The sequence below is a fragment of the Anas platyrhynchos genome, chromosome W (genome assembly GCF_047663525.1).
Source record: "Anas platyrhynchos isolate ZD024472 breed Pekin duck chromosome W, IASCAAS_PekinDuck_T2T, whole genome shotgun sequence".
In the NCBI taxonomy this organism is placed as follows: domain Eukaryota; kingdom Metazoa; phylum Chordata; class Aves; order Anseriformes; family Anatidae; genus Anas; species Anas platyrhynchos.
The window spans coordinates 14,783,693-14,807,075 of record NC_092620.1 but is presented as its reverse complement, the minus strand read 5'-3'; the positions used below and the strand labels follow the sequence as shown (position 1 = coordinate 14,807,075).

Genomic DNA, 23,383 nt, shown 5'->3' with positions numbered 1-23,383 from the left:
AAAGCCAACAGGATTCTGGGTTGCATCAGCAAGGGCATTACCAGAATAGATAAGGAAGTGATTATTCCATTCTGCTCAGCGCTTGTCAGGCCACACCTGGAATACTGTGTTTAGTTTTGGTCCCCAGTATTCAAAAAAAGATGTGGACAGGCTGGAGAGGGTCCAAAGAAGAGCCACTAAGGTTTTCAAATGACTGGAAAGCCTACAATATGAGAAAAAGCTGAAAGAACAGTTTTTTTTCAGCTTGGAGAAAAGAAGGCTCTGGGGAGACCTCATCACTATGTTCCAATATTTAAAGGATTGCCCTTGGAAAATACAAGGGCAATGGCTACAAGTTGCACTGGGGAAGATTTCAATTGGACATGAGGAACATTTTTTACTGTGAGAACAATCAGTCATTGCAATAACCTCCCCAAGGATGTGGTGGATTCTCCAACACTTGAAACTTTTAAGGTTTGGCTAGACAAAGTGTTAGACAATCTTCTCTAGGCCCTGTTTTTATCATAAGAGGTTGGACCAGATGATCTCTGACATCTCTTCCAACCTGGGCTTTTCTATGATTCCTTGCTTTTTAGCAAGATTACTTTAATGATACCCTAAAAGGAGGTTTCAAGTTTAGGATTTCTAAAGTGGCCAGAGAATAATTGATTATACGTGGCTGTTGATGATATACGGCCATTAATGGTGTACCGAGATTTATAGTGAGAACAACCAGAAGACTAGGCCATGAATTATTCATACACTGAAGTAACTGATATGGGAGGGGAATTTCTTTTTGTGGAAAAAATAATTTGATAGCTACGTATCCTTAGGTCAAAACTACACGCAGAAAATAGATATGTGAAAATAACCATAACACTTAATGAAAATTATTTTGAAAACACATAAAGGTAAAATCTGAGGCATTTTGCAAAGAGAAGTGAGGCTCAAGGTGGATTTTGAGGCTGCTAGTAAAGAAAATATGCATTCAGAATTTATCTATACAACCATATACTAGCTCACCATAAATGCAGGAGCTGTGACTGGCAGCATCATGGGAACATGGGAAATGACATTTGTAATGACAAAGAGTTTAACAGATGACCAACTCCATGCTGTGCAATCTTTCATCACAGAAACAAATACCAATATTTCTAAATATATTTATATACATGTACATGTACATTGCTATTGGCATAGCAAATAAAATCATAGAACTACGGAGTCATTTAGGTTGGTGTACTGGGTCTGGCTGGAATGTTAACTTTCCCTGCCGCAGCCCATACAGTGCTGTGCTCTGCACTTGTAGCTAGAACAGCAGTTATCACACCAGTGTTCTATCTACTGCTGAGCAGTGCTGGCACAGCATCAGGACTCTCTCTAACCCTCCTAGGGGGTGAGCAAAAAGTGAGAAAAGAAACATCACCAGGGCAGCTGACCTAAACCAACCAAAGGGATATTCCATACCATATGATATCACACTCAGCAATAAAAGGTGGAAACAGGAAGAAGAGGGGAGGGCTGGGCTCTCATGAAAACATGAGCCCTCCTCCCAAACACCAGCTGCGTGCGTTGAGGCCCTGCTTCAAGGACGTGGTAAAGCATCACTCATTTGTGGGAAGTAGAGAGTAATTTCTTTCCTCTGCACTTCCACATAGCCTTCATTTGTTTTATTTGTTTGTTTTCCTCCCTTTTTTTCCTTTCCCCCTCCCTTTTCCCCTTTCCCTTTTTTTTTCCCTTTAGTTAAATTGTTTAGTTCACGATAATCTTTCTTTAATTATTATTATTATTATTATTTCCCTTTAATTAAATTATCCTTATCTCAACCCGTGAGTTGTTCTTTGCTTTACTTCTCCCCCTCCTCATCTAAGGAGGGGGAGTGAGAGAGCGGTTGTGGTGTTTAGCTGCCTAGCACAGTAAAACCACCACAGTCCTTTTTGGCGCCCAACGTGGGGCTCGAAGGGTTGAGATAACAATAGATTAAAATTGATTAAAAAGATTAAAATGCGTACAACTAACACACTTACTTGCTAGTTACCATGTTCAGTGTCCTGTTAATAATGGCTTGCTTGATCATGCAATCCGTGTCATGGTCTCCTTTCTCCTCTATATCCAGTCCAAGAATATGCTACAATCTGTGTTCGTTTTTTTTTTTAATTCGCTGTGCTGCCAAGCACTGGCCTCGAGTTTAATCTGGCATTCAGGCTCTGCACTGTTATCATTTGGGTCTCATGGAAACTATCTTTTAGAGAATATTCAGAACTACACTGCCTTCCTTTCCTCATCTGGATGTCAGTTTATGAATAATATCAGGAATGGTACCTCTTCCTTCTTTCACAGTGGGCTAATTACAACAGCTTGGGAGTATTTTGAACATCCATGTATAACCCATATATTGCTATTTCTAATTCTGAATAATGGGTTTCCTCTTCTTTCTAAGATTAGTCGATTGTTTAGAAAGCTTATCTGGGAATCTGTCTCGAAACAGTCTTGTGGCGGGTGGTAAGGTGTGTGGGATGATGTTGGCAGGTACCTGTCACGGGTGTCTCCTCCAATAGTTTTGAACTTCACCCCTGAACAAGTGTAAAATCCTAAAACCCTGGTAGAATGTTTGAGAGCTGTATGTCCTGACCCTGATAATGCCGGAGAACGACAGCTTGTAGCATTGTGCTGGGTCCTGGCTTACTCCTATCAAACACTATTTAACATAATCCATCACCTTGAAGAGAGGGAGGAAGTTTCTGAGTCTGATGTCCAAATAACACATGCTGTGGCTGACCCAGAGGACCAACCAGCTATGGTATCAGTCACCCCCATAGTCAAGTCAAAACAATGGAAACAGAAGTCAGCTCATTTAGTAAGGGAAGAAGCCTCTCCTAAGAAGGAGGGAGAAGAGGAAATGGCAAGCACCTCTAAAGCAGAGCCATCACAAAAACATCATGAAGAAGAGATGGAAATCATAAAGGAATCAGAAACCACTCGATCCCTATCCCTGAGTGAGTTGCGAGAAATACGAAAGGATTATGGTCGACGCCCAGGTGAACACATCCTCACCTGGCTGCTTCGATGCTGGGATGCTGGGGCCAATAGCCAACAATTAAAAGGCAATGAAGCCAAGCAGCTGGGATCCCTCTCTAGAGAAATGGTAATTGACAAAGTAATTGGGAGAGGAGCACAGGCCCTCAGCCTCTGGAGACGACTCCTGGCAGCTGTGAGAGAAAGATATCCCCATAAGGAAGATATTGTGTATCAAGTAGGCAAGTGGACCACTATGGAGAAAGGTCTCCAGCATCTGCGGGAATTAGCTGTGCGGGAGATGATTTATAGTGATTTGGACAATGCCCAGACACCTCAAGACCCCGATGAAGTCCAGTGCGCAACATCCATGTGGTGTAAATTTGTGCGGAGTGCACCATCAGCACATGCCAGTACACTGGCAGTAATTAACTGGGATGAGGGGATGGGACCAACAGTGCATAATCTGTCCTGCCAGCTTCAAAAATATGAAGACAATCTCTCTGCTCCACTACATTCCTGTGTCTCAGCTGTGGAGAAACTGTCTGAAAGACTTGACCACCTCGTAGAACAAGCATATTCCCCCTCATCTAGATGGAGTGATATTTCAGCCACTAAGAATATTAGTTCTTCCTTAGCTCGAGTTTCAGTTTCCCAGGAGCGGTCTCAACCCTCCAAGTTTCAGTAGTTACTGGTCCTTTTATTCTGGATGCATGGGTCCCTTTCTGAGGTTCTCACAGCTGTTTCAGTAGTCAGTAAAACAAGGTACAGTCCCTCACATCGAGGGTTCAGTGATTCTTCCCTCCCGTGGCTGCTTGTTGAAACACTTTCTTTTTTATCTTCTGACAAGTTAAATAACAGTTATCTAATTTGCTTTGCCGTATGGCCCTTTCCAGGTTCCTGTAGCAGGATTCATCTGATAGCCTTTCAGGTTGATACAGATTTGACTACAGATACCAGGGTTTTGGCATTCATCAATATCTCCACAGTTTCCCAGCTGGACAGTCACATTCTTTTATGTTGCATTCCTTCAGGGGCTCATCACCCCAGTCCTTGCAGTCACTCTGCTGGTTACACACTTTATTGATATCTATGCATTCTCCACTTCTGCACTTGAATTTGCCAGGTCCAGAGCACTGAATAACACTGTTACAGTTTGCTTCATCAGTGCCATCCAGACAGTCTCTCACACCACTGCACTGCCTACTCCCATGGACACAGTTCCCATCTTCACATTTGAACTGGTCCAGGAAGGGCAGTTAATTTCATCACTTCCATCCTTGCAATAAGGATCTCTGTCACATCACCACTTCCTGTGGATACATTCACCTGAGCCGCACTGCACCTCACTCACAGAACACTTCACCAGAGGTGCAGGCTGGCAGCCACACTGCTCCAAAGATTCATCCGAGTGGTCAGAGCAGTCACCTTGACCATTGCAGACAAATCTTTTGGAAATACATTGTCCACTACTGCATGTGAACTCTGCTGCACTACAAGTCACATTGCCACAATTCTCTTCATCTTCTCCACTGTCACAGTCTTTTTCACCATCACATTTCTATGACACTGTTCTCATATGACACAGCTCAACACTTTCGTCAGACCCATCTTCACAATCCGGATCCCCATCACACTGCCATCTGTTTGGCACACACTGACCACTGTTGAACACAAAGTCAGATTCAGCACACATCTTCTTCACACATCTTCTCATCACTGCCATCTGAGCAATCTTCACATTTTACTCTAGCACCGTTGGCAGCAGTGCACAGTCAGGCAAAGGCGAGAAGCAGGCAGAGCGCCCCGCACCGTCACCTGTGTCACTTATACTACTTCTATTACCCATGCTGTTAGTGTCAGTGGCATCCTCCTTCTCTTTTTGCCACTGACCATTCACCACAAATGGATAAGACACATGATTACTAGTTAGGAAAGAGAGTGTAACGTCTGCTATACGGCTGCAGGCAGTGCCAGCTGCAACCTTAGGTTTGTGAAAGAGCCTGCCGGTGGTCATTTGGCAGTGTAATCTGCGTCTCTGCACTCCTGCCCTGCAATAGAGCTAAGTCGTCATTAGTAATAGTTATAACACCGATCTGGGGAATAATAGTCTTTTTTGCATTGCAAGATAAACCTTTTATAAAAAGAATGCTAGAGTGGTCTGGCACATCGGAACTACAAGAATACAATGCTCTAGTGGACATTGGCGCACAATGTACCTTAATGCCATCAGGCTACCAAGGGACAGAATTCATCTGTATCTCTGGAGTGACAGGGTGATCCCAACAACTAACTGTACTGGAAGCTGAAGTGAGTCTAACTGGTAACGAGTGGCAAAAGCATCCCATTGTGACTGGCTCAGAGGCTCCATGCATCCTTGGCATAGACTACCTCAAGAGAGGGTACTTCAAGGATTCAAAAGGATACCGGTGGGCTTTTGGCATAGCTGCTTTGAGCACAGAGAAGATTAGGCAGCTGTCTACCCTGCCTGGCCTTTCAGAAGACCCTTCTGTTGTAGGATTGCTGGAGGTTGAAGAACAGCAGGTACCAATTGCTACCACAATGGTGCACCGACGGCAATATCGCACCGAGACTCCCTGATTCCTATCCATGATTTAGTTCATCATCTGGAGAGCCAAGGCGTGATCAGCAAGACTCGTTCACCCTTTAATAGTCCCCATAAGGCCAGTGCAAAAGTCTAATGGCGAGTGGAGGCTAACAGTGGACTATCGAAGCCTGAATGAAGTCACGCCACCGCTGAGTGCTGCAGTGCCAGACATGCTAGAACTCCAGTATGAACTAGAGTCAAAGGCAGCTAAGTGGTATGCTACAATCCATATTGCTAATGCATTTTTCTCCATCCCTCTGGCAGCAGCATGCAGGCCACAGTTTGCTTTCACTTGGAGGGGCATTCAGTATACTTGGAAACGACTGCCCCAGGGGTGGAAACACAGCCCTACCATTTGCAATGGACTGATCCAGATGACACTGGAACAGGGGAATGCTCCTGAACACCTGCAGTACATCAATGATATCATCGTAAGGGGAAACACAGCAGAAGAAGTTTTTGAGAAAGTATCCTTCCATATCCTCCCACACTCCCTGCCACTCCTAACTGCCCTGCCACAGGACAGATCTCTGGATGACATTCTTAAGTAGTTGTTTAACTTTAAACAAAACCTGTAGCGCATTCAGAATGAAGAACATGCTGGTCTGAACATCCCAAGGATATTCAAAGTTTTGAGAAGCTATCGTAATTCGTTTGGAGAAGGAGGAGAGGGTGAAGGAGAAAGGGAGAGTGGACAAGTGGGAAAAGACATCTCCCCCTGAGTAGTTTCTGAGGTATGGTTCCCAAAGTATGGAGTTGACGGCAATGCTGAATACAAATACCAGACTAGTCTCAGGACAAGCAATTTTATCATTGTGCGCCAGTGTTACACAGCACCAGAAAATAACAACCTTAAATCAGCCCCTGGAAAGGATAAAGAGCACGACAGGGAACACATACAGTAAGTAATGTGCTATATAACTCAGTTTGCAAAACAGGCACAGCAGACCTGAGATCAAAAAAAGCAACATTGTGATTAGCAACTATTAAACTGGTCTAATGCTTATAACAATTTTGGTTTAACATGCTCTGCTCAGATCTGTCGTTATCTCAACCGTTCGTGCCCCACATTGGGCACCAAAAGGACTGTTGCGGTTTAACCCGACCGGCAGCTAAGCACCACAGAGCCATTCGCTCATCCTTCCCCCCCCAAAGTGGGATCGGGGAGAGAATTGAAAAAAAAGTGAAAGCTTGTGGGTTGAGATAAAGACAGTTTATTAGGACAGAAATGAAAGGAAAACAATAACAATAATTATAATAATTGTACTACTAATAATATGTACAAAGCAAGAGAAGCACAATGCAATTGCTCACCACCTGCTGACCGATGCACAGCCTATCCCCGAGCAGCCAGTCTCCCCACCCTGGCCAACCACCCCATATTAATTGTTCAGCATGACAACACATGGTATGGAATACCCCTTTGGCCAGTTTGGGTCAGCTGTCCTGGGTCTGTCCCCTCCCAGCTCCTGATGCACACCCAGCCTGCCTGTTTGCAGGACAGAGTGAGGAAGCTGAAAAGTCCTTGGCTTGGTGTAAGCACTGTTCTGCAACAATTAAAACATCAGTGTGTTTTCAACGTTATTCTCATCCTAAATCTAAAACACAGCACCATACCATCTATTAGGAGGAAAATAACTATATCCTAGCCAAAACTAGGACATCAGGAAATTTTAATATTTGGACAATGAGGAGGGAGCATGTATAATTTTTTTTTAAAAAAAAGTCATTGGAATAATGCATCTATCTAATATATATCATAATAAGAAACATTTTGGGAGAACATTAAGGCCAAATATATTTCAGAAATATGTCAAAGATCTAAGATAGTAATAGTACAAATTTATGGCCAAAAATACTGTATTTTTAAAGAGCAAAATTTTAAACAACAGTTTTATACATTATTTTTTTTCAAAAACAAACAAACAAAAAAAAAACAAACAGTGCACTCTATTTTGGTTCCCTAAACAGTAGACAGGGCTTGTGATTAAATGACACTTTAAGAACAGCAAATATCTTTATTTTTTTAAAACACTGCAAGTTTAAAAATGTCTCTCATAACCCCCACAAATATAATGGTCAAATAAGGATTTTCTTCAGTATGGTAAATGAGGAATCCAGAAATAGACTTCAGCTTAGACAATCTTTTGAGAGAAATAATAAACAACAGCTTTACAGTAAGATTGATCTGTCTGAATTCTCTTGTATTTTTGACGCTATCTTCAACATTAACTTTGCCCAAATAATTCCTCTGTTCCTTTCTTTCCTGCAGCATGGCTACTGTGAAAAAGACTGAGTGAAAGTTACAGTAATAAACATTTAACTAGTTAAATAAAGACTCTCAATAGATTACTGATTACATGTAAGTGTCTGCTTTAATTGATACAACTCAAAATATTATGGATAAATAAAAGAAAAAAAAAAAAGAGGAGATATCGGTGCTTCTTCTTATTAAACCAAAACATATGGTTTTGCAAGATCTCTGCTAAACTAACAAATTGGACAGGGACAGATGACCTTAGGTGTTTATGTCAAAAGGACTGTATTTACAAAAGCATGAATGTCTAAAATAGTCATTAATAATTAACAACATGCTATTTTAATTTTCTAAGTTGAGACATTATCTCCAAAACGTATTTACTTTATTGGTTTCTTAACTAGAGGTAGGTCATTTGTAGCTCTTGTTAATATATGGTGCGCACTTCATTAGTTTTTTAATAGACTAGTATGCAGTAACCATGAACAGCACTCCAGGAACAGCAGCACATAAAATAATTTGGATAAATTTTATTTTTTTTTCATGTTGGTTTCATGTTTTCTCTTGTTATTTCATTGTTTTGTGAAGAATGCATAACTAGGCAAGGGACGTTAGTTTGAGAAATCTGAAAATCTTTTGCATTTTATAACCAAAGGCTGGGAGTCTAGCAATGTCTTCATATGCAGACCGTTTCCTCCCATTTCAAGTTTTTGCAAATTATGTAGTCAGTTCTGACTGATAGCCAGCATTAAGTCTCTTCTCAACTTTCAAACTTAAAAAAGTGTTTCACAATCATGTGGCAGTATAATTGAAAATGACATTTCATATACTTTGACAATCAAAAGAGTCTAAATGATAAGAAGTAAACTGCCCTTATAGCTACATCATCCTATATATGTCATTACAGTGCCAGTTACTTAGTGAAAAAGCAAGTTTAAGGATTTGTAAAACACATATTACAGCTTTCTTGTGCTAACAAACACCTAAAATACTCAGGTTCCCAAAATGTTTTCCTTCCCTCCTACCCCATTTAAGACATTCAATGAAATCACATATCACATAAAGTAAAAGGGTTTGTGTCTTGTGTTTGCTTTCAGTTTCATGTTATTGGCACAAACTTCTGGACTCAAGCGCTATAACCCATACTGGAAACCACCAATTAAAACAACAACAGAATATATTGCAAGTGGGAACAGCTATGTCATTTAAAAAGGAAATGTTTTTGCAAAAACTGTTACACTGCAGTGCTGTTAGATGATTCATATAAAGCTTGCATTAGCATGCTGAATATATATTTTTTCAGACTATGCTCAAATGATCTAATCATTGCCACAGGTTTGCTCACTTAAAATATACCACAAGTAGCCCGGTGGCACAACCTCTTGAATTTTGCAATTACAATATAAGTATAATGTATGAGAAAACTTTTGTTTATTTTTTATACAAAACATAAAACCCCATCCCCTTCCCCAATACCCCATAACAAAACAAACAAAAAACTACCAAACCTTCATAAGACACCACTTGCTTTTTTTTTGCTTTTTTTTTTTTTTTTCCTACAGTTCTATTTAAATCACTAAATCCAAGGTGGCCAATATATTCCCAAGTTAAAAGAAGGGATATTATCATGCACTCCATAGTTAATAGTAGACACAGAAGCTTTATGTTTTTAAGCAAGATCAGGACCAATTTTATAATGCCATATATAACAACATTAACTACTCTGATCACCTATTTAGAATGTCAGTGTCACTTTTTATAACATACAACTACCTGCTTTAGCTTTCTTAAATAAAATTTTTAACTCCTTAAAATTGTTAACGTTAATGAGTTTTTTGTTGCTAGATCCAAGTTTTCTGTAATTTCTGAAATAATGTTTAATTGATCTGATGTTCTGTATTTTTTCATGATTATTTTTAGGGAAATAGCATATGCCCATTAGTACTTATGTTCACTGGTTTGAAATGTCTCTAAATTAACTTTTCTAATAAAGGCCATTAGAAAGGTAAAATTAATCAAAGTTGACTCTGCCAAATACAAATTCATATTTAAGAGCTTATTTTCCAATCCTAGATATAATGGCATATGTTCTTCCAACAAAACTGGTTTCTACATTTGTATAAAGCCCTCACAAGATTTAAGCATTGTTTTGAATGTCAATGTCCTTTGCATGTATACAATTTATTTCTACTCGGGAATGTACAAATAATTTTATACAGTACGATGCCAGTACCACTCTGTACTATATATATATATATTTAAATAAAAACAAGTCCCTAGTCAGAAATAAACTGACAAAATTTACATTATTTTCTCTTAAAAAGTAAATAAAATAGCATTATTTAAAATGTGAATTAGCTATGACATACAGTACAATTACATAGATACATATCAACACAGCACATTCAATTTGCCAAAAATTAATAATTACAAAGATAACATGGATGCTGCCATATATATATATATATGTACAACCAGATTTTAATTATAAGATGTTTTATAAGGGAGAAAGAAGTATCAGCTGTTCTTATTGTTGTTTTGGAGCTGGGAGGGTTAAGGATGAAAAACAATTCATTAGTCTTTATTGTTAACTTTGTTACTCAACTAATAAGCCATTCTTTTTTCCACTTCCCCTACACTGCTGAGAGGCAGCAATTTCTGTGTTAAGTGCACTCTAGTGCTACTTGGCATTGCAGACAATCCAATTACATATCTGAGTCCTCTGTAGCTTGCCAGCAATAATGCACCTGGTCAAAAAGCACCTTCTTTCAACTTAAGCTGTAGAATAAAGACTCATCAATGAGTGCTGCATTTTTGTTGTTAAAAAATGGCACGTTTAAATTTATAGAGTGATTTTCTCAATGTTTCATTTATATTCATAGCTCTTTCTAAAGAATATCAAGGCTTTTATATTAAGCCTATCAAATGTCTGTGATTCAGTGAACAAGCAACCAGTGAACAAGCATTTCATGTTGTAAAACTAAAGATGCCTTGATATTATTACAGAACATGTTGTATGCAGTCTCATGTCAACTCTGACATAAGGAGTTAAACTGTTTTTTATACACATGTATCTATTATCATATTCATTCACACTGTTGTTTTTGGCAATAGAAAATGGAACACTTTCTAAAATGGGATTGTAGGAACTGAAACTGTTTGTTTATCATTTGGCAGTTGACTCAATCAGGTCAGTTCCCAATCCATCACTTTGGTATTTCATTCAATATCTTATATTTCAAAACATCAGTTTTATAAAAAGACAGATTTGGCAAGATTAATTTTATATATATATATATATATATATATATATATATATAAAATCTAATGTGGAAAAACAAATTTTAAAAAGCTGTAACTTAAGAAAAAAACCACACAACTGAAAAAACCACAACCCACACTGTTTCAGTCTGTAGCTACTGGGAAAAATGTAGTGTTCGTGACATTTCTGTTTGACATCTGTGAATAAAGAAAAGAGAAAAAAACGGCACATGTCAATTAAAAAGAGATTCTGTGATATTCCATGTACATCCTAGGTTTGTGTTAGGTATTTCATTACTGTCTTCTGTGAATCTTTCTGAACTGTGAAAACATGGTTAAATTTTACATCCATACACATCTGTAATTCTATTTTGCAATCCCAATATTCTAGCCTCAGAAGTGAAGACAGAATGAAAACACCCATGTCAAGAATTTAGAAGTCATACTACCAATACTTTTGATCCTTCAGAAAAAGTACATTTTGTAAAATTAGAATAACTGATATTTTAAATATTGATGATAACATTTTTTCTGACCAAATCACTCAATAGAAAATATTTTACCAAGAAATGCAACTGGGAAAAAAGGCCATTATACCTTTAGAAACATAAAGTGGGAAGGGAAGGAAGGAGAGAGAAACGGTCAGGGAAAGAGGAAACCGGATTGACTTTGTTTCAGTATCAAAAAAACTTTATCCTTTGTGCGAGTATGACTGAGAATTTAAAACGCATTGAGTCATGAGGCTTTGCCTAAAAGATAAGGAAATGTGCTGTGAATGTAGTTCAGCATCTTTTGTTTTTTCTCCATATAGTTTAAATAAAAACATAATATTAACTACAAACTCTGTGGATATTCAGAGTGAATATAACTTCAGCAATAAATTAGTATTATGCAAATTGTTTTCACAGATAATACAGTCCCTCTTCTGTATCTTCAGTCACGTAAAGGTGATCTTGCAGGGCCTCCCTGGCACAGTTAAACCAGGTTGTACTCCTTCAGGTTTAACTGTAGGATAGTATCCTTGACAGCAGCAAAGACGAAGCGTATATTCTCTGTGTCTGTAGCACATGTGAAGTGGGAGTAGATAATTTTGTCACTGTCTGGATTCAGGTCTACAAACATCTTCAAGATGAACTCTCGTGCTGCTTGTGCATCCCGTTGTGGTCCTAATAATTAAGAAGAGAAAGTCAGTTTTCTTACAGTCAGTTCAAAATTGGAGCTTCTTTAAGAGGGAACCTTAGGAGCAGAAAACAGAAGAAAGATCCAGTGTGTGATCCTCACATAAGAGAAGGGAACATTTTTACTAATAAATACTATTATATAGTATTTTTTTTCCAGTAGGAACCATTAAAAATAAAAATGGAATGAAATTCCAGAAGTTGATCATGCAAGAGCTTTTTTTTTTTTTTTCCTGCTTACTATCCTTTCTTCCATAAAATAATTTTTAAAATGGAGAGATGAATTGGATGATCTGTAACCACACAAAATGAACAACAGAAATATTAGTTACATTATACTAATAAATCATTATAAAATTAATAGAATTGTTAAATTGTCATTCTATACCTACTGTATTTAAACTGTATTTTTAAAAAGCATAAACAAGTTATATCCTAACACTACAATAGAATTTCATTTAATTAGTGATAAAAAAAATATGCTTTCTAGCTGAAGCTGGTCAACTGCAAAATGTTACTGTTCTAACAAATCAGTTATCTAAACTGCATAAGATAATGATCCTATTAAATCTATATTAAGGCTGTAATTCTCAGAAGAACACAAAGTCTGTGTAACCAAACTACATGTTCTACTTTACACAAGAGTCAATCTAGAAAAGTGAAGATTAACCTGCTGGACGTCATCTAGGGCATCTGTCACATGAAATAAACTCAAAAGGACAAGAATATTTTCAATTCTCTTGAATTCTCTTCTAAATAGTTCTTTTCTGTATAGTACTACTTGCAGATGACACCAAGCTAAGTGGTGCAGTTGACATGCTGGAGGGAAGGGATGCCATCCAGAGGGACCTTGACAGGCTTGAGAGGTGGGTCTGTGTGACCCTCATGAATTTCAACGAGGCCAAGTGCAAGGTCTTGCACCTGGGTTGGGGCAATGGAGATGACATACAGTATTATATAATAATTAACATGATACAATTCAACTCATGAGCTATTCTCACCCAGTATTAAATCCCCTTGAGGTACACACCGGGCCTCCCCATCCTTTTGCATTACCCACCAAGTGCATCCAGGTCCCTGCGCAAAAGCAATCCCATGAATGGGATGCCTTTTCCTGAGGCAGGAATAGCCCAGACTGTCTTCCCCAGCATGTTTCTTACATGCACTACAGGGACTTTGTCCCCTTCTACAGGATGTAACAGGTTTGACTGCGGAGGTCCAGTTTGGCTGGCAGATCCCCTAGTGTTGACTAACCAGGTGGCCTTTGCCAAATGTGTATCCCAGTGTTTGAATGTCCCAGCACCCATTGCCTTCAGTGTAGTCTTTAACAATTCATTATATCGTTCAACTTTCCCGGAGGCTGGTGCATGATAGGGGATATGATATACCCACTCAAAATCATGCTTTTCGGCCCAAGTGTCTACGAGGTTGTTTTGGAAATGCGTCCCATTGTCTGACAGTGATTTCAGGGGGGGCATGTTGCCATAGGACTTGCTTTTCAAGGCCCAAGATAGTGTTCTGGGCAGTGGCATGGGGCACAGGATGTTTCCAGCCAACTGATGCTTTCCTGCAATACGACAGGACCCATCAGAATCCTGGAACAGGGCACATTGCTTCTCATTTTCTGGTAGCTTGTTATACATTGCGGCTTCTTCAGCACAGGCCACCTCCTCCTCTGGCGATATCCCCAAATATTTGCCTTCTGGCCAGTCCACAACTACTTCCAGGATTCCTGGGCGACTAGAGTTTCTATTTGAGCCCGCTGAGTAATCAGTGCAACCCACTTGCTCCATGTAGCATCAGTTGCATGGTGTGTAAAGGGGGTCCTTCGTTTTAACACCCAGCCCAGTACCGGCAGTCGGGGTGCCAGGAAGAGCTGTGCTTCAGTTCCAACCACTTCCAAAGCAGATCAAACTACTTCATATGCTGCCAATATATCTTTTTCAGTTGGAGTGTACAGGGCCTCAGATCCTCTCTATTCCTGACTCCAAAACCCAAGGGGTCGACCTCGAGTTTCCCCAGGTTCTTTCTGCCAGTGGTTCCAGGTGGGGCCATTCTCCCTGGCTGCAGTGTAGAGCACATTCTTTACATCTGGTCCTGTTCGGACTGGCCCAAGGGCTACTGCATGGACTGTCTCCTGTTTAATTTGTTCAAAGGCTTGTCATTGCTCAGGGCCCCATTCAAAATCATTCTTCTTATGGGTTACTTGGTAGAGAGGGTTTACAATCAGACTGTAAATTGGAATGTGCGTTCTCCAAAACCCCAAGACACCTAGGAAAGTTTGTGTTTCTTTTTTGCTAGTTGGTGGAGACATAGCTGTTATTTTGTTGATCACATCCATTGGGATTTGACGACCTCTATCTTGCCATTTTATTTCTAAAAACTGGATCTCTCGTGCAGGTCCTTTGACTTTATTTTGTTTTATGGCAAAACCAGCCTTCAGAAGGATTTGGGCTATTTTCTTCCCATTCTTAGAAACTTCCTCTGCTGTGTCACCCCACACAATAATGTCATCGATGTACTGCAGGTGTTCAGGAGCTTCCCCCTGTTCCAGCGCAGACTGGATCAGTCCATGGCAAATGGTAGGGCTGTGTTTCCACCCCTGGGGTAGTTGATTCCAAGTATATTGGACACCCCTCCAAGTGAAAACAAACTGTGGCCTGCACTCTGCTGCTAAAGGGATGGAGAAAAATGCATTAGCCATATAAATTGTGGCATACCATTTGGCTGCCTTTGATTCCAGTATGTATTGGAGTTGTAGCATGTCTGGCACTGCAGCATTCAGCAGTGGTGTGACCTCATTCAGGCCCCGATAGTCTACTGTTAGCTTTCACTCACCATGAGACTTTCCCACTGGCCATATGGGACTATTAAAAAGTGAATGAGATTTGCTGATCACTCCTTGGCTTTCCAGTAGATGAATTAGCTTATGGATGGGAATCAGGGAGTCTTGGTTGGTGCGATATTGCTGCCCGTGCACTGTTGTGTTAGCGATTGGCACCTGCTGTTCTTCAACCCTCAGCAACCCTACAACAGAAGGGTCCTCCAAGAGACTGGGCAAGGTAGACAAGGTAGACAACTGTTTAATGTCCTCCATCTCCAAGGCTGCTACGCCAAAGGCCCACTGGTACCCTTTTGGGTGCTTGAAGTATCCTCTTCTGAGTCTATGCCAAGGATGCACGGAGCCTCCACGGCAGTCCCAGTAGGGTGCTTTTGCCATTCATTCCCAGTTAGACTCACTTCAGCCTCCAATACTCCAGTACAGTTAACTGCTGGGATCCCCTGTCACCCCATAAATACAGATGGATTCTGGCCCTTTATAGCTTGATGGCATTACAGTACACTGTGCGCCTGTGTCTACTAAAGCCTTATACTTTTGTGGGTCTGACGTGCCAGGCCACTGAATCCACACAGTCCAATAAACACGACTGTCCTTTTCCTTCCCCTGGCTGGAGGCAGGGCCCCTCTAATCCTGGTCATATATTCATTACTGTGTCTTGGGGATTTCCTGCTGGATATTGGAGCATCAATTTTCTCAAAGATTCACCCTTTTGCAGTTGTTTTTCCTTGCAACTCAACAATTAAAACATCAGTGTGATATCAGCATTATGTTCATCCTAACTCCCAAACACAGAACCCTACCAGACTAGAATTCTACTTTACCTTACCCTACTTTACTAGAAGTAAAATTAACTCTATCCTAGCTGAAACCAGGACAGCAACAAGTTTGATTCCCTCTAAATTGATCAAAGAATAAAAAGTTATACTATGTACTATACATACCTGCTAATATGGTAACAGGAAGTTTGTCTAATCTTCTGAGAAAGATCTCAATAATTTTCTTCAACAAGATCGACATGATAAGGAATCTGAGTTTGACTACGAGTCAATCACTTTATCTAATATAGTGCAGAATCATTCCTTTGTTATCTATGATTCAAGGAAAAACCATCATGGCATCATTCCTCTGTTATCTACAGAGTGTGGTGAAGCCTGACACTGCCTCATTCCCCTGTTACTTATACATTACAGGCACAGGACCAGCAGGCCTCTCCCTGAATGTATGTATCCAAAGCCCCTGTGACATGACTAATTGAGAAAGGCGCAATTATTTTCTAAATGGGTGTGTGTGTGTGTGTGTGTTGAACAAGTTGAATCATAGTCAAATTAAAAAAAGAAATGAATTCTGGAAAATTTCTGACTAAAAGTCAATCATCTAGCAATCCTATAGTGATCCCAAGCAAGCTCTCCAGGGACCGCAGCAGGCCGTGACCCTTGATCTCCCACCAATCTGGGATGCCTCTCAGGGTACCCCTGAGGTGAGATGTCTCTCAGGACTGACTCCTCAAGGATAAAAGCTCATCTGTGGACAAATGTTGATGAGGGAGAAGTGTGAGTGATTCACTAAAAGGGGGGAATCTTGAAAGCGTGAGACTGAGTTTAGACCCCCCCCCCCCCCGCTGCAGTAAATCTTGGGCAAAACTTGCCATTCTTGAATCTTTAACTATGTTGCTGTTTCAACTGTAGCAAATTCTGTTGAAATCATTGTGTTAAATTGGCTGATGCTTAAATGCTGATTAAGTGCTGTTAAGAATCATACAATCTATTCTTGTGATTTACCAGAAAAGTATAAAATAAATCCTAAATTACTACTACATTAAAGTTTTGTAAAATCTGTTCTGTGACCTCAAGGCATCTGATACTGTCTCCTACAGCCTTCTCTTGGATGCTCATGTCTTCAAAGTATGTACTGTCTGCTGGGTAAAAAAACTGCCTGGATAGTCGGGCCGAAAAGGTCATTGTGAATGGAGTTAAATCTAGTTGGTGGCTGGTCATCAGTGGTGTTTCCCAAGACTCAGTATTGAGGCCAGTTACATTTAACATTTTTGTTAAAGATCTGGATGAGGGGATCAAGTGCATCCTCGGTAAATTTGCAGATGACAAGAAGTTGGGCAAGAGTGTTGATCTGCTTGAAGGTAGCAAGGCTCTGCAGAGGGATCTGGAAAGGCTAGATCAATGGGCCAAGTCCAATTGCATGACATTCAACAAGGGTAAGGGCCGGGTCCTGCACTAGGACATAACATATTGTCATAACAATCCCATGCAGTAGTATGACTTGGGGAAGAGTGGCTGGAAATTTGCCCAGCAGAAAAGGACCTGGGGGTGTCGGTCGACAGCCAACTGAACATGAGCTAACAGCGTGCCCAGGTAGCCAAGAAGGCCATCCTGGCCTGCATCAGAAATAGTGTGGCCAGCAGGGCTAGGGAAGTGATTGTCCCTCTGTACTCGGCACTGGTGAGACCACACCTCCAGTACTGTGTTCACTTTTGGACCCCACACTACAAGAAGGATATTGATTTGCTGGAACTTGCATTTAGAGAAGAGCAACAAATCTGGTGAAGGGTCTGGAGAACAAGTCTTATGAAGGAGCGTCTGACGGAACTGGGGTTGTTTAGTCTTGAGAAGAGGGGACTGAGGGGAGACCTCATTATTCTCTACAACTACCTGAAAGGAGGTTTCAGCAAGGTGGGTATTGGTCTCTTTTCTCAGGTGACAAGAGATAGGATGCATTAGGGGATGTTTAGATAGGATGTCAGGAAGATTTTTTTAATGGAAAGGGTGGTTAGGCATTGGAATGGGCTACCCAGGGAAGTGGTGGAGTCACCATCCCTGAAGGTATTTAAGAGATGTGTGGATGTGGTGCTTAGGGACATGGTTTAGTGGTGGAGTTGGTAGTGTTAGGTGATGGTTGCACTTGATGATCTAAAGGGTCTTTTCCAACCTAAATGATTCTATGATTTTATTCTATGATCAAACAAAACTTAGAGTGACTCATAAGTAAGTATTGGCTGATCCTCCAGGCTGTTTACTGTGAACACATCCTTTCCTCTCAAACAGGAAAAATACCTGTAACTTTTTCCTATTATCACTTTTTAGTTTTGAAAATGAGAAATTTAATCTTTTATTTTTGTAGCTTTCAAATTTGCTGTTCACTCTCTGGTGAGACAAAAGAGATTTTATTATATGAATTTGATTTTTCCCCTGTTACTAAAGACTCCACTCAGTTCATAGAATCGTAGAATACCCTGAGTTGGAAGGGATCCAGAAGGATCATTGAGACCAACTCCTAAAAATTATCTTAAAATACCTTACTTTTTACCTGAGGAGAACTTTATAAAAGTACAATTTCCTTAGGAACAGCTATGTTTCACGTAATGTTTTCTGAGACAAGCACATTACATTTTACATAAGTAAAATAAAGAAAACAAGAAAGAAATGGCATAATGAAAGTGTGGGAGGAGTGATACTGGTTTCTCTGACATCCCCAGAGAATTTATGACACTTCTATTCAAATATACAGGATTAAACAAACAAACAAAAATCCTCAAAAAAGACTATGAGTAAAAATGAGAAGAAATGTGTTTTTATTTATTTTTAACTTTATACTTCACTTCAAGCATTCACCTCAACTTAGGAACAAGAACAGAATAAGGTTCATTGGTAATATGTTGTTACTCATCTAGAAGCAATAATTTCACATGAAAGGTACTGCCATCCTATCCACAGTTAATGGAGTTATGAAATGAAATTCTAGAAATCTAGAAAATACCACAAGATTTCAGTGACTTTAAAAATTTCAATTATTAAAAACTGTTATTTTTAATCATTTTTCCTTTTCATATAATTAAAAAGAAAACATGACCAGCAAGCCACTCAACTACAAATTAACCATTTGGTGTACTAAGTACAGTTTGTAATGAAGAACATGGATGTAATGAAGAATTGGGGGATAATTTGTCATTACTGGAGTGTTAATGGAGCATGAGCTCTGGTGGAAATATACTTACCATCATACTCTGGGAAATAATCAACTAGATGGGAGTACAAAATTTTCTCCTCTAAGAGATCTTTTTTATTTAAGAACAGAATAACTGAAGAATTCTGGAACCATGGATATGTAATAATTGTTCTAAAGAGTGCTTTGCTTTCTTCCATTCGATTCTAGAATAAACAAACAAACAAACAAAACCAAAAAAAAAACAACAGATGAATTTATTTGGTTGTGATTTTTTTTAAATTAAATCAATACATGCAATTCCATTTTATTTACTAAACAGATCCATTTCATGTTTTGAATCTTGTAGTATCTAACTGACTCAATTACAGTTTATATGTAAGCTGTTAAATATGTAGGCAGCTTCCTTTTGCAATCTCAATAACGGAAGCATAATAAGCATAATTATTCCTTAAAACACAGGTCATGAACATGATAGCTGTAACAGGTAATGTTGTAAAGACTGACTATGCACAGTTATGCTCAGCCAACAAACTCGTGGGTATTGAAATACATGTGGTTCAAGACAGAGGCAAGCATAAAAAAAAAGACATAATAACAAATTCAAGTTTTAAGAACCTTATTTATTTTTATGCCTTTCCTGAACTTTAAGTGCTAGTAATCCTTATTTTTTTGAAAGAGATTATCTTTAAAATAGTTCCAGGTAAATCTGGAATCTATTGGTAACCTGAGAATATTTCCCCAAATCAAAAGCTTATGACATAAAATCTTACAAATGATAAATTTCTTCCTAATGTCCTTGGGTTAGCCTTTACATAAATTACTTAATTGCTCCTGAAAAACATTTAGCATTACAGTTGAAATGTAAGTGAAGCATACAGTTCTGTTTCTAAGGGATTTCTCACACTTTAAAATTATGCTTCATTTTGATACAATTCTGAAGTACTTCTTAGGATGAAGTTCAACAAGGCCAAGTGCAAGGGGCCTGAGGCAATCTTAAACACAAATCCAGGCAGGGTGGAGAATGAGTTAAGAGCAGATCTGAGGAGAAAGACCTGGGGGTGCTGGTTGATGGGAAGCTCAACATGAGATGGCAATGTGTGCTTGCAGCCCAGAAAGTCAACCATACACTGGGCTGCATCAAAAGGAGCACGGCCAGCAGGTTGAGGGAGTTGATTCTCCCCTTCTACTCTGCTCTTGTGAGACCCCACCTAGAGTACTGTGTTCATCTCTGGGGTCCCCCAGCACAAGAAGGACATGGAAGTATTAGAACGAGTCCAGAGGAGGGCCATGAAGATGATCAGAGGGCTGGAGCACCTCTCCTATGAAGGCAGGCTGAGAGAATTGGGGTTGTTCATCCTGGAGAAGAGAAGGCTCTTGGAAAAAAAAAAAAAAAAGTTCTTTAGATAATTGCCTTCACGAACAGTAAAAGTTCAAAAAAAAAAGTCTCAATTCTGTGGCCTCGTGTAATTTCATATTTTTGGCCCACATCAAAAGAAAGTGGGACTGGGACTTTGTACATCCATTTTTTTTAATTTGTCATCCATTAACAGAGCACACTAATGAATGCTACAGAAGTTCCATCTAGGCTTTGGATACTCACCTATTTTACAGATGTATTTTCTCCTGATTCAAAACATGAATATGTAGACCTGCATCTACAAATCTGTATACAAAAACAAATGAATACATACTAAAAATGCCTATTCTGTATTCATGTATTTCATGTAATTTTAGCACAATAGACTTGAACATGAATATCGGCATAAGCGAAACCTGGTGGGATGAGTCCTGTGGCTGGTGTGTCACAATACATGGTTACAGGCTCCTCAGGAGGGACAGGCAGGGTAGGCGAGGTGGCAGGGTGGCGATGTATGTGAAGCAGGGGCTGGACTGTGTGGAACTTCAAGTTGGCGATGGCAAAGTTGAGATCCTCTGGGTAAGGATTAAGGAACGAACAAATAAAGGGGATATTGTTGTGGGAGTCTATCACAGACCACCTGGCCAGGACGACAATGTTGGTGAATTATTCTTTGTGGAACTAAGAGATGCCTTGAGATCAACTCCTGTTGTCCTTATGGGGGACTTCAACTTTCCAGACATCAACTGGGATCACCACACGGCCGACACGAGCAAGTCCAGGAGGTTCATAAAGCACCTAGATGATAACTTCTTTGTGCAGATGCTAAGGGAGCCAACTAGGAAAGGTGCCCTCCTAGACCTGTTGCTGGAGAACAGAGAGGGTCTTCTGGGGGACATGGCAATTGGCGGCCATCTCGGTCATAGTAACCATGAAGTGTTTGAGTTTAGAATTTATGGTGACAGAAGGAAAACTGCCACCAAAACTTCAGCCCTGGATATGGGGAAAGCAGACTTCAGGCTGCTCAGGGAACTAGTCAGCAAGGTCCAACAAAATGTTCAGTATACAACTTAACAAAAACATCAGAAGATGGGTGAGCAATTGGCTGATGGGTAGGGCTCAAAGGGTTGTGGTAAATGGAGCCACATCTGGCTGGCGGATGGTCACTAGTGGGGTCCCTCAAGGCTCCATTTTAGGGCCAGTCCTCTTCAATGTTTTTATAAACGATTTGGATGTAGGACTAGAAGGTGTTTTGAGAAAATTTGCCGACGACACCAAATATAGAGGAGTTGTAGACTCGGATGAGGGTAGAAAGGCCTCGCAGAGAGATCTGGACAGATTGGAGAGCTGGGCAATCACCAACCACATGAAGTTTAACAAAGGCAAGTGCCGGGTCCTGCACCTGGGACGGGGCAACCCTGGCGATACATACAGACTGGGCGATGAGATGCTGGAGAGCAGCCCTGCAGAGAAGGATCTGGGGGTTGTGCTTGACAGCAAGTTGAATATGAGCCAGCAGTGTGCCCTGGCAGCCAGGAGGGCCAACCGTATCCTGGGATGCATCAAGCACGGCATCGCTAGTTGGTCGAGGGAGGTGATTGTCCTGCTCTACTCTGCGCTAGTGTGGCCTCACCTCGAGTACTGTGTGCAGTTCTGGGCACCACAGTACAAAAAGTATGTTAAACTGTTGGAGAGTGTCCAGAGGAGGGTGATGAAGATGGTGAAGGGCCTAGAGGGGAAGACGTATGAGGAGTGGCTGAGGGCACTGGGCCTGTTCAGCCTGGAGAAGAAGAGGCTGAGGGGAGACCTCATTGCAGTTTACAACTTCCTTGCAAGGGGGAGTGGAGGGGCAGGCGCTGACCTATTCTCCGTAAACACCAGTGATAGGACCCATGGGAATGATGTCAAGCTGAGGCAGGGGAGGTTCAGGCTGGATATCAGGAAGAGGTTCTTCACCAAGAGGGTGGTTGCACACTGGAACAGGCTCCCCAGTGAAGTAGTCACTGCACCGAGCCTGTCTGAATTTAAGAAGCCTTTGGACTGCGCTTAGTCACATGGTCTAAAATTTTGTGTAGACCTGTGTGATGCCAGGAGTTGGACTCAATGATCCTTATGGGTCCCTTTCGACTCGGGATATTCTATGATTCTTTGATTCTATTTTTATCAGTCTAAGCAACACCAGTCTATTCTACCTAAGACAACTTAAGGATAATAAATCACAGAATCACAGAATTGTCTAGGTTGGAAGAGACCTCAAGATCATTGAGTCCAACCTCTGACCTAACACGAACAAGTCCTCCACTAAACCATATCGCTAAGTTCAACACCATATCACTAAGTTCAACAAGTTTCAATATAGTTTCCTATAAACTGAAAACACTCATGTCACTGCAGAGTGCCTTTATTAAGTGCTTGTAGCACAAACACATCATAGAAAAGCTCTTATAAAGTTATTTCTATTTAAATTTGTAGTTGTGGCTGAGGTACAGAAGCCCTAGTTTTATAAATGCTCTGTTCTGCCATTATCAATGTACTCAGTCTGGCTGGGATGGAGTTAATTTTCTTCATAGTAGCTGGTAGGGTGCTGTGTTTTAGATTTGTGACCGAAACAATGCTGATAACACACTAATGCTTTAGCTATGTCTGAACTGTGTTTGCACAGTGTCAACACCCTCTCTGTTTCTTACTTTGCCCCCCAAGGAAATAGTCCGGAGGCAGGCAAAAGTTTGGGATGGGACACAAGCAAGCAGATGACCCTAACTAACCAAAGAGATATTCCATGCCATATAAACATCATGCTCAGCAGTAAAGAGTGGGGTTTAGGGCTTAGCAATTTTTACATTTTTTTTCTTGCTTTTACTCTTCCTCTGCCTCTTCCACCATCCCACTGGGGTGGGGTTGGGAAAGTGAGCAAGCAGCTGTGTTGTGC

At 40.4% G+C, this 23,383-nt stretch overlaps 1 protein-coding gene across 5 annotated transcripts in view; it reads right to left on the bottom strand.

Moving 5' to 3' along the window:
- Positions 1 to 7,606: 7,606 nt before the first annotated feature.
- LOC101790479 (guanine nucleotide-binding protein G(q) subunit alpha) overlaps positions 7,607 to 23,383 on the bottom strand; it is a 121,014-nt gene continuing 105,237 nt past the window's right edge. For 3 of the 5 annotated variants that reach the window (XM_038169434.2, XM_072030623.1, XM_072030622.1), the window contains 2 exons: positions 19,147 to 19,300; positions 7,607 to 12,286 (listed from right to left, as the gene is read on the bottom strand). In XM_038169434.2, the coding sequence (XP_038025362.1) occupies positions 12,096 to 12,286; positions 19,147 to 19,300 (345 nt within the window). In that variant the 3' untranslated portion in view covers positions 7,607 to 12,095. The other 2 variants (XM_072030626.1, XM_072030624.1) reach the window with 2 other exon arrangements.